The sequence below is a fragment of the Camarhynchus parvulus genome, chromosome 4A, assembly GCF_901933205.1.
Source record: "Camarhynchus parvulus chromosome 4A, STF_HiC, whole genome shotgun sequence".
NCBI classification, from domain to species: Eukaryota; Metazoa; Chordata; class Aves; order Passeriformes; family Thraupidae; genus Camarhynchus; species Camarhynchus parvulus.
Window position 1 is genome coordinate 3,557,658 of NC_044600.1, and position 12,343 is coordinate 3,570,000.

The 12,343-nt window shown below is 38.5% G+C and overlaps 1 protein-coding gene across 2 annotated transcripts in view; it reads right to left on the reverse strand.

The window, feature by feature from the left end:
- KLHL4 (kelch like family member 4) overlaps positions 1-12,343 on the reverse strand; it is a 75,241-nt gene that overhangs the window by 13,612 nt on the left and 49,286 nt on the right. For both annotated transcript variants that reach the window (XM_030967889.1, XM_030967887.1), the window contains exons 2-5: positions 5,193-5,363; positions 4,162-4,298; positions 3,331-3,527; positions 286-498 (exon numbers count right to left, since the gene is read on the reverse strand). In XM_030967889.1, the coding sequence (XP_030823749.1) occupies positions 286-498; positions 3,331-3,527; positions 4,162-4,298; positions 5,193-5,335 (690 nt within the window). In that variant the 5' untranslated portion in view covers positions 5,336-5,363. The remainder of the gene's footprint in view (positions 1-285; positions 499-3,330; positions 3,528-4,161; positions 4,299-5,192; positions 5,364-12,343) is intronic.

The following is a 12,343-nucleotide window of genomic DNA, read 5'->3' on the forward strand; positions in this document are numbered from 1 at the left end:
CATTACAACCCAGCATTGGAACACTTGGCTTTTGGAATAGACTGGCATTTTTTAGAGGTAATTCTGAGCCTGGTAATTACACTGGGGGATTTCTTTTCATCTGTGTTTAAAAACAATGAAGATAAATAGTTTTTCATTAAAAAAAAAAATTAAAAGGGTGGAAAAATACCAACAATCTCCAGTCCCAACCAGAACCTTCCCACAAAGCTCTCCTCTCTGCCCGCAGGATGCCCAGGACAGGCATTCCAGCTGGCAGAGTTCCCTGTTAACCCTTCATGTTCCCACCTGGGGTGGCAGCAGGGGCAGCCTGATGTAGGAGAGGAGCATGCCCAGGTCCTGCTGGCGGGTTTGCAGGTCGTGCCTCACCCACATCATCAGGGCCTGGAAAATTGCCTCCTCGTCCGGCACGTTGATGTCGTCGCTAGACAAGAGCTTGGCAATTTCATTAGCTGGGAGCAAAAGAAATTCCTGGTTTTTTATTACTTCTATGAAGTGCTCCTAAAAATAAAAGAAGATTTCAATGCGCTGGTGATTTTCACAGGTAGAAATAGCTTTTTCTTAGATAATGGAGGCTTTGTGAATGTTTCATTCAGGGAAATGCTGTGGATATTTTAAAGATCACTGAATGTCCTTCTATCATTTAAGGGAGATTTTGGTAGGGATTTTTGGTAGATTTTTTAAGGGAGATGTTGGTTGCTTTTTGCTGCCCTACTCTTGCAGAACTGAGGAATAATGCTCATCTTCACACTGCAGATATCTTTGTCCTGGCTTAGGGATTCGCCACTGACACTTTTCTTCATTAGTGTGATCTTAGCTCTGTGGCTTGATAGAAATACTATCTGAAGATAAAATGTGCATTTTAGAAGTGCCAAGTGGGCACTCAAATAAAATGTGTCCCTTCTGTTGCAGATTCAAAGGTTTTGAGCCAAATAAACCAAAACCTTCCAATCCTTTTGCAGCAAGCTGTGCCAGCTGTTGGCTCTGTGACCGTGCTCTTAGGGCAAGAAAATCCAGCAAAGGAAATCCAGCTCACTTTTCTTTTGGGCAATACAAAGTTGGATAAATCCCAATGAAGGCTTCTCAGCCTTTTAGCTACTACTGTGATCAAATTCCCCAACTCCAGAAGTGACCACTAAATACCTAAACTCTTTAACAGAATTATTTTAATTTAAAAAAACATTGTATGGTTGGGCTACAACAATATCAGGGTTGATACCTATATATAGGATATAAATATATATATTATCTCATTCCCTAGCAAATTCCAAAGGAAAAAAGAAATTTGGTGAAGAGACAGAGGGGGTTATGTTACTCGCCAAGAGATGCGTGTAAGAATTCATGACTGCATTTGAAATAGAATTTCTATTTCTCTACCTAGAATTAATATATCTTCTTTAGGAACCAGATTGAAACAGGGCAATTGAAGAAATTTTAGTAACTGATATTTTATTGTTTGTTTTCAGATGTTTCTTCACTTTTTGTAACTCTTTTCAAGTGTAGCCAGGATGCAAATACAGAAGTATCAGTGATTAAGGAGATGTCAACTTTGGTCTGTTATGCATATCCTGCTTTAATATTTGTGACATTCAGAAACAAGGACAGGAAGGCCAGTCCACTTCTAGTTACAAATATAGCCCAAGTTGTTTATCAGAACGAGCTCTATCTGCACGAAAAGATACCAGGCAGGAAATTGTTAATACTCTGCCTCTGTGGCCAAAACATTGCAGGGGAAGGTCCCCATTGTGTCTGGTTTTATTGATGGGTCTGGAGTTTACAGCACATCTGAAAGTGGAATGGGCTCTATATTTACAGGACAACTTTCTAGCCTTTCTCCTGAGTTCCACATTTTCACCAACACAAAACAAACCTGAATGTTTTACTTATCCCCCTCCACAATGTTTATGTGTTTATGCATTGTGGTGATCTCCTGTTCTCCAAAGGCTTTTTGTAACATCACTGCAAGGGGTTGAGACAGATTTGTATTTCAGAGGTGCAGTTTTCCTTTCCTTTTTCTAAGCTGTCAGTAGCAAATGTGGTGGGTGGGTTTGTGGTCCAGGTCCTGTTTCATGGCAGCATTTTCACTCTGTTCCATGCAAGAACAGGAGGTGGTTTTAGAAGTTGTTTCCAAGGAAAATAATATAAAATTTATGCCCAGTGCTGCTAAGTGTCACAGAGTCATCATGATCCTTCATTTTAGAAAGTTCTTAATGACTCAACTCTCAAATTTTTGACATATGATTTCAAAAAGTAATAAAGGTTTAACTCCTGGGAAAGACTGGAGGATTCAAATGGTTAAAAAAACCATAAACAAAAATTACTCTCATAATCTCATTGTTGTTTATTGTCTCAACATCTCTTACTGTCATAAAATCATAAATCCAACCCTATGATTTTATTTCAGTTTTGCAGAAATCTCAACCATAATTTTAATCCCACGTTCTCACACTGGTGGGAGCAAAGAGGCAAGAGTAGAGGGGGATTTCCTGATTTTGGATGAGTATAAAAAGTTTTGGAACAGCAAGGGCAGCCCTGTTTCATGCAGGCTGAGCAAACCTCTATCTTAAATGCCCCATTTCAAACTTTGAAATGTAGAGGTGGTGTAATTGCTGCAAAACAGAGCATTCCTTGCTGTGACAGGGAGGAGCGCGAGCGGTGCCCTGGATCTGCACATCCCACTCTCACCTCCTTCAGCAGGTGGACAGGCACAATCCCTTGCTAGAGCGTTCTCAGCATTTTGAAGCCTCTAAACTGGTTCTGACATCCTCCCCTAACATTTCAAGCAGAAAGCTGCCATGGGTCTTCCAACAAGTCGTTCTTTTTATATCTATTTAGCTCTAGCAGTTGCCATTCTTTTTGTGTGTTTGAAGCTGCGATAGCACATCTTGTTGCCCTGAATATTTATCCCTCAGTTTGGTTTCATAGCAAGTTATCTCACTTCTCTGTTTCCCATGCTCTGAATATTCATTTCTTGCTTTGAGCCAGAGAAGGATTATGTTCCAGTCAGGGACGTGCTTCTTTTTAGCATTCCAAATCTTCCCAATACATTCTTTATTTTGACTCTATTTATGCGTGTCTCACCTTAAAATCAGCTTTAGAATTTTCTTTGTGTGGAATCAAATGGGCCTGAGGATGGCCCATTGCTGCTTGTCCTTAGACACGAGCCGCGCTAAGGCCCTATTACATTTTTTGGCAGGAGCAGGTACCACTCGTACTGCAAATTTAAATTCACTGAGGCTGCCTTTCTGCAGGGCCAAACTGAGGTGGGGAACAACAGAAGTGAGTGTTTCTGTAAGTGATGGTGACTGCAGAGCTGCCAGCTGTTCACCTTACCATGGTGTACGTGTGGGCCACCTTGAGGAGCTCAGTGCAGCCCTGGGCATCCCCAAAGGAGCGGATCCCCAGGCAGTTGGAGGGGTGGAGCTGCTTCATGAGGAAATTGCAGCACACCTCGATGACCTGCGAGAGCTGCAGGAGGCATGCAGCAGCCAGCAAGCTCTCTATGGTGTCTTCTTTTAACTCGAGGATACCTGGGCAGTTTTCATTTGGGAAAAAAAAAAAAAAAAAAAAAGTTTTAAGTCATTTCTCTTGTATTTTCATTATTTTAAAAATTGTCACTCTTTTCTCTGACATGCCCTGTGGTTCACAAATCCATTTTCTTTTCTAGCTGAAAGATTCTTTAAATAGATATTTTAACTTACAGGATTTGGTGGATTGGGAATACAATGATTGGGACATTTTTATTGGAACCTTAACATCTTTAGATCTGATCTGGATTCGTAAAAAAAAAACCAAAAAAAAAATTGTGATTAGGGAAAAAACTTTTCCCAAAATGGGGCTCTGAGTAACCTGGTATTGTGGAAGGTGTTGGGGTTAGAGATGGGTGTTTTTTAAACTCCCTTCCAACCTAGAGTATGAAAATTCATATATTAATGAACAAAAAATATATAAATTTCTGTAAGCAAAACTTTAGTATGAAAATTCATATATTAATGAACAAAAAATATATAAATTTCTGTAAGCAGAACTTTAGTATGAAAATTCATATATTAATGAACAAAAATATCTATAAATTTCTATAAACAGAACTTTAGTATGAAAATTCATATATTAATGAACAAAAATATAAATAAATTTCTGGGAGCAGCTCTGGGGCAGGGTTACCTGTGTAGGCGTAGCGCACCAGAGCCTTCAGCGCCTCAGGATCCACTCCCTCCATCTTGATCTCCTCCTGCTTTGCTTCCCTCACGTCGTTGGTGAACATGGCAGCAAAGTAATCAGAGACTGCACTGAGAACCAGCCTGCAGGGGAAGCAGGGTTAGCAGAGATGCCTCAAGGTTTTAGATTTTATATTTTTCAGATTCGGTGCTGCTCTAGTGTATAAATCTGAGCTTCATGTTAGGGGATGGTGAGCTCTCTGCACAGAGCAGGGAGACAAAGCAATTTCTGCTCTAGCTGGGGACCAAGGACAAATGATCCAAATCTCAGCTCAAGGGCACAAACATTGTGGGCTAAAGAGAGAAAAACAAGAAGGATGGGACTTCATAACCTAAAATTATAATTGGACAATTAATTCCAATATGCAAAGGAACCAGAACTTATAAAAGTGTCTGACCTTGTGACTGGTCGTGCATTTTGTGGCCATTTTGGTTCATCTTGGGTGCAGCCCTGGCTGGGCTCTTGTACTGTCCAAGGTGTATCCATTGAGGCCTTTTAATAAATCCCTGCTTTATTCTTTAACTCCATCTAGCCTCTGTTCTAGGGCAGCCTTGACAAGGCATCAGCAGGACAGCAAATTACCTCATCATCTCAGTACCAGGCAGAAAATCCAGCTTTATTATGTTATGAACTGTGTGTACAACGGAAACAATTAGCATAGGAGTCAAACCTTGCAGCGGTGAGCAGTGAAGTTAAAGGAGTAATTAGTAATCCAATTTTCTCCCAGAGTGCTTATCTGGGCAGATTTTCTTCACTGATCTTGCTCTGGTTTGACAGCAGCAAGAAGAGAGGGTGGACAGTGCCAGCTGTTTGCATTTGAATTTCATTGCGTTCAAAATAACAGATACGAAAGGTTGATCACGTGATTAGCTGGAGTCCTAATTAGAGTAACTCTCCATTCACAACCAACCAGGCTATTCATAAATTGAGGCAGCTTTTTTGGGGATTTGGGGCAGAAAGGGCCCTGGGGGCTGTACCTGTGGGCTGGGATCCTTTGGTCCCCGGCGATGAGGAGCACATCACAGAGCTGCTGCTGCTGCAGGTAACTCTCCATCTTGCGGAAGGTTTGCTCTGCGTGGTTTGAGGACTGGAAATACTCATCAGAGCCATTGGTGCTCATCCCCAGAGAGCTGCTGGTGGTGGACAGCCTGCCAGGGACAGAGGCAGGGATGAACACAGTGTTAGAAATTAGTTATAAACCCTGATGACATTGATTTCTATTCAAAAGGCAGCACAGAAATTTTTGAAGGTCCCACAATCCTGGTCTTACCATGGCCTCTTCCAGCTTTTTCTGTTTGCCATCTGGAAGCTTTTATTCATAAACCTGCGCATAAACTTTACTGTACTTGATTAAACTGCAAACAGCTGTACTTTACTGCACTTTATTAAACTGTAAACAGCTGTACTTTATTACAGCTGTGTGTAGTAGGGGGTGCTTCCCCCTAGTAGTAGGCTGTGTAGTATTTGTCTGCTTCCCTCAGTTTTGAGTGGATTGCACAGCACTGATTTAAATGCAGCCTCCTGAGCACTCGCAAACAGAATCCTTAGAAAAACCCTATTTTCCCGTGGTACTGACAGCTAAAATAGCTCTTGGCATGAAAAACTGGATATTACATCTTCAGGTGTTATTTCTGATCTCTTCTTACTTTGTCCATTAAGTTACTTGAGTCAATAGTAATGAATCTGAGGACAATTTAATGGACACCATATAATTCTAGAGAAATTTCCAAATTAAAAGCTCATGGAACCTGTACATGGCCTTTAGCATCTGAATGCAAATAGTGGAGACAAATTAATTTCTCTGCCTTTCACAGAAATATACAATATAAATATATTCCTCCCACTCCAGAATTCTGTTAGCTTTCCCAGTTATAGACAACCCATATTGTTTTTTCAAAACATCATTCCTTACAGCCTTTAAATACGGATTTTGTAGTAGATTGAAACACCTTCCTGACACTTCCTTAGAAAAATCTTTATTTTTTCTATTCATCTTTTTTTAGTAAATAATAATGCATTTGTTGATATAAATTTATATCACATAGCTTGAAAATGCTGCAATATTTAACACTATTTTAGCTAAAGATTATTTAGAAAAACATTTTCTCCATTTAATATAGTATTTTTTTAGAATGTATATCACCTGTTTTTTTAAATTTCCAAGCCCAACTGGGAAATAATGACAGCTGTTGACTAAATTTCCTGGTTGTCTTTGATAATGTTAATGCAAATTCATAAATGATTAGGAGAGATAAGGTCTCTTCAAAAAATTACAGTATCAAATTTAGCAGAATATTGGATTACATCCACAATTTAACATCTAGTTCAGAAAACAGAGAAATAAAAAATGGTAAATCAGGTTGAATTGGTAGTACCAGAAAATGGAGATGTTAGATCATTCATTTTCAAAGATCATACCTCATTATATAGCTCATAGAAGTCAAGGAAAATAATTAAAAAGCAAATTATAATGTAATATTGAATTGAGACACAGCAGTTTTCCATCCCCTTTGCAAAAGGTTTCTGTCTTTATTACAACTTCAAATCCATTTTAGCTTAGCTTAGTTTAGTTTTAAAGAAAAATGGGAAAACCAAGTTCACCTCTAATATGTTTCCTTTGTCATTTTTACAAAAATGAATTTGTCTCAGTGTGTTTAATGACTCCACTTTCTTATTTGTTTTCTTTCAATGCTTCATAGGCAATGACAAAGCTGCAAAATTGGATTATATACTCATTAGTTTTGTATCAGCTACTGGGTGCCAAATTCATACTCTGAAATGTTTTGTTATTTACCTCTTAAGCATCCTTTAACGTTTTTCAGAAATTTCTTTTTTGAAAAAATTATTTTTTTCAGATTCAATATTTGCACTCTTAAGTGTTGTATGTCAGTACATTGCACTGAGCCTTGATGTTTGCAGAAAAAACCTCAAATAATACTGAGCCATCCCAGTTGTAAAGAGGCAGTATTGTTGGGGGAAATAAATAATTCCCCATAGCATGTGTTTATTTGTGGTTAGAGAATCATTTCCAAGGGAGTGAAAGTCTAATTATTTCATTTAGTCATGGGTACTTTTTTCAGAAGTTTGCTGAAGTCACATTTAACTACACTATAAATACCACTAATATAATTAATTATTTCAAAGGCAAAGGTCTTCAGAGGCTGAAAAATACTGGAAGCACAAACAAGTTCTCCATTAAAATTAATTATATAATTTCTGGTTTCTCTTCAGCAGCTGATTAGAAATGGTAGACATATAATGGAGAGAGAAAATTAAATTCAAAGATAAATAATGATATATTTTTCTTAGCGTATGACTGTCAGACTCAAATATTGACCTTCAGAGTGTAGAACTGGGTAATGATGAACTAAAGTCAAAATATCCTCAAGGAAGGAGTCAGGAAAAGCCCCCTGGAGTCTGGTGTGGAATTCTGGCAGAGGATGCTGAGGGTGTAGCACAGATGAAGATTTATTCCTATAAAATGTGCACAGGTTTGGGCAAACAAAAGCTGAGTATTCAGGAATGAGTCTCCAAAAGTGCATTAGTTAGGGAGGGAAAATATCAATGATTTGGTCTGAAGAATCAGGAACACAAATTGTTTCACGTTATCTTTGTGCTGGCGTTCACTGGGATGAGGAGCTGTAATTAGCATTCTTAATAATGGCTTAAAACGTGGATTAGCCTGGAGAGATAAATCTATATTTAAATTATTCTGAACTCACTGAATTGTATGAACTTCATTTCAGGTAGAAAACCAAGTGAAATCATTCCAGAGTTTTCCTGTAAGGATTTGTGAAGGATACTCAAAATATGGTCCATTTTAAAAGAAACATGGAATTTTGAAACAGAAAATATACACTGAAAACGTGAAGAAATAATCAAAAAGCATTAAGTGTCTGGATGATAAGGAGGACATAAATACCAGCCAGCGTGGCTGGTCACAATGAATCATGTCAGAAAACTGTATTTTATTCTTTTTTTTCCAAGGTACCAAAGCTTACTGGGAGAAAAACATGAATTGTCAGAAGTCATCTTGCCTTCTGGATCACTTCTGACACTATTTCACATGACATTTTCAAAACTGAGCTGGGATGGCAGATTCTGAGTGAAATAAATACAAGAGGTAGGAATAACTTGTTTAGCCACGCTTGAAATCTGCCGGGGATTCAGTTGCAAAGGCAGACAAGGTGCTGAGAGAATTCCAGGCAAATCCTGCTCCTGATGCTGCTCCGTGATTTTATTACAGAAAATCGTGTGCTAGAAAGAGAGTTTAATTGTTATTAATATTTAATTATTATTATGGGTAATTATAGCATATTGTATATTTTTTTTCCTTGCTATTATTATAGCAAGGAAAAAAAGTTTCCTGGGAACAGAATTTAAATACAGAGAGGGAACAGAATTTAAATACAGAGAGGCATCTTTGCCCTTTTCTCATTAAACTTTGGGGAATTTTTACTTTTCAAAGAGCTGCTCACACCTCTGTTCAAATAAATACCTGAATGAAACACAGAGGAGGGAATGACAGGTAGCAGCAAGACTTTTCTGGATCCTAAGAAAGCTGGGACTCAAAAATGGTGTGTGGAGGTACAATTTCATCTTTTCTGTAATCAGAATTGATGGCATGAGTTTTGTGATTCATTACAGGCCTGCAATTCTTTACATTTCTGAATTATGTAAAATTAATTTTCTGTCATAATGGAGAACTCTTCACACTAATCAGCAGAGCACTCTTCATTAATCAGTATATAAAGGATAAATCCAGATTTCCTCATTATTTAATTAGAATGCAATAACACATAAATGCCATTTATTTGCCATATCATTTTTAAAATTCAGTGTTTTATTAAACCTCATTCAGTGTAGCCAAAACCAAGAAGCAGACCTGATGACGAGGAAGCTTAGAAGCACAATATTGCATGAAAACAGGTGATTTATGGGAGTATTTTAATTTTGTTGATGTAGATAAGGCTATTATTTACATTTTTACGGTGACCACTTCCTGGGTGTTTGTGGAATGCACCTGTTTAAGATGCTGTGATATTGGAGAAATTCAGTTTAGCCAAGTTGAGTTGTCGGTGTCATTTAGAGATTTGGGTTTGGGGTGTCCTTCCCTGCGCTCTGTGAACCCCACCAGTCACAGGCCCTGGAGTTCAGGGGGCTCCAGCTCTGTGGGATGTGCTGGAGCTGTGCCCAGGCCAAACTGCAACCCCGCCAGTTCAGTTGGTTTGTGCAGCAATATTTCCAGTGCAGATCATCATTTTTCTTTTCTCTCTTTTTATTTATTGCTTATTTAAAAGTGCAGCTCGGCCCCTTCCCCCAGCCAGCTCCACCCTGCGCAGCCCTGGGAGCTCTGCCCCTCTGGCTGCTGAGAAAAACTCTTCTCCTACAAAAATCCCAGCATCCGTCACAGCTAAACCCCAGCAGCTGGCTGAGAAATTAAAATATTTCAGTTAGGAAATAAGAGAGAAAAATTTAGAAGCCATTTGTGAACACAGATAAAATAATGATAAAGTTGTATTAATGCACTAATTGATGCTGATAACATTTTAGCACATCAGTAACTGTCCCAGCCTCTGCCTTGAAATTTCTGCTGCAGTCATCTTCTTCATTTTTTATTCTTCATTGTGGTTTTTATGGTATGGGTGAAAAAATTTCTCCTAAAAGAGTATGGGAAATTGTTGATGACTTCTGAGGTCATAGCATTAACATGAGGTTGTAATAATGATAGAAAATGATGTAGCAAATGAAGAAATAAGTAATTAAAATTTATAATTTTTTTTCAGTTAACAGTGAAATTCCTGACTTCCCAACGAAACTGAAAGCTCTGACAATTCCTTTAGAGCTCTTGAAACTGGCTGTTTTTAGCAATTTTTATTGCCAAGGCTAGCATAAACTGGCCACTTGTCTCAGTCAGTGTTAGTTAAAATAATTTTTCCCATTTGGGATTAGAAGTGCAAATGTGCATTTCATTAACTGCAAACCACTTTTAGCTCATTTGAGTTTTGTTCTTCCCCCAGACATGACAACGTACAGACAGATGTCATCATGATTCATAGCAGGATGAATTTGGGCTAGGATATTTTGAATCCCCCCAGAAATAGAAATCAGGGATTTGTTGGGGTAATTCCACTGGGAAATGGAAGCTGCACCCAAACTGCAGAGCCCTGAGCCCTTTGTGCCTTCCCTCAGCTGTGGCCACTCTGATTTTGAGGTACAAAGATGAGTCAATCCAAACACTCTCCTCAGGAAGCTGCTTCCCTTTGGAAATTATATATTTATTATTTTTAACAGAGGAATTGCAAAATAATTTTCCAGTCTCTGCAGATTAGTGTGCGAACTGTCTGGATCGTTGATCTACTTTTTCTACTGTTGAATGATCTCATGTCTACAGAAGAATTTTATGCTCATTGTTTTATGCAGGTAATTAAGAAATAGAAACTCCTTTCTATGTACGTAGGATTATTCAAATGGTTCTCTTCCTGGTACAGAACTAACCTGAACATAAAACTTTGCTATAAACAATCTTAAAATTACTTAAAACCCCTTATTTCTGTGGCATAGAAATTGGAGTTGTAGGAATATCCAATCAGCCTGGAGAGAACACTGCCTGCACTGCCTGAGTGTTTTATTTGATAGAAATGTTTCTATATTCAGGGGTGCAGTGAGTGCCTCAGACAAATCATTTCAATTAATGCCAGTTTAAATCACCATTCAAGAACATTATCCTCCAGGAGAATTAACACTGTATTCATTTAGATTATATAATAAAGAATGACTGAGTGAAACCTTTTAGGTAAAAAGATAGGAGTATTTTATGTTATCATCTTAAAATTATCCTTTGTTCTGATAATGCCAGGTGGTCACTGCAATGCATGAACTCCAAACTCACATTCGTAGTGAGTTGTGTTGGAGGGAAATAAAAAGTGAAGGAGAAACTCAGGGAGGTTGAGTATTTCCTGCTCAACTTCCTGAGAACAAGTGATAATCTTTCTAAAGAACCAAAAATGATGTGACCAGAAGGCATGATATAGCATGATTTTGAGCTGTCAGAATGTACAAAATGAAAAATAATGGCTTAGTGCTGGATCTGAGCCTGTGGCATTTTTCTTTAGAGGACATAGAAAACAAAATACAGGCCAATGGCAAGAAGACCTGGTTTTCACTCCAAGCCAAGCTATTGCCAGATGAAAATAATTAACTCCATGTTTGTTCCTTCATAAAGCACTTTTCAGAAAAGCTCCTGATGGGAGAGCATGAGGGGATGAAGACCCTGCTTTATGCTGTCCTTTTTGACTGTTATTGGGAAAAGTGGAGCAGAGAGGAGCAAAGGGAGATCCAAGTACAAGAAAAAAAGAAATGGAAGTGGTTGTGCCTCCAGTGAGCAGAGCTTTGAAAAGGCAGAGAGTAGCAGTCTCAATAGCAATTATCCCTGCCCCTGCCAATCTGAGCCTTGCAGCTCATCAAGTACGGATCCTGCTGGGAGATTTCTGCACATATCTTGATTTATTAAACCTCAAACCGCTCATACCTTCATACGTGCTTCTCGCCTCTTTTTTGTTTTTCACCAAAGGCAAAGGGAAACTATTCTTGGGCTTCTCATGACCATTTCTTTTTTTACATTTTTCCTTTCCTGCATTTAGCTGGATCCAACTAACAAATAACAAGACTTATCACGCTTTCCCCTTCAAGTGGAACATGATCCCCTAGATGAAGGCGCCACTTCAAATTTCATTTCTCTATATGAGACACCCCTAGTCACGTAAAAATCTCCAGGCTTTTTCCAAAATATCTCCTGACCTGATTCAGCTGATCTGCTGGATACCTCATTCAAAGCTTAAACACTACTGTGCTGAGGAGAAAAGGTGTGATTTTTAACCTATTTAGCCCTGTCATAACTACAGATTTATTAGAAATGAGGGAAAGAGGATGTGTGTAGAGGTCTGGACAGCCTCACAGGTAGAAATCAGAGATGAGAAGTAGACTGAAGTTTTCTATTCTGTTTGAAGGTTTTGTAAGCCACATAAATTTATCTGTGATCAATTCTCTCCTTCTCTTAATTGTGCAATTACACCCCGAGAGAGTTTCCCTGTGCCAAATATTTCTGTGTATCCCTGGGTACAGATAT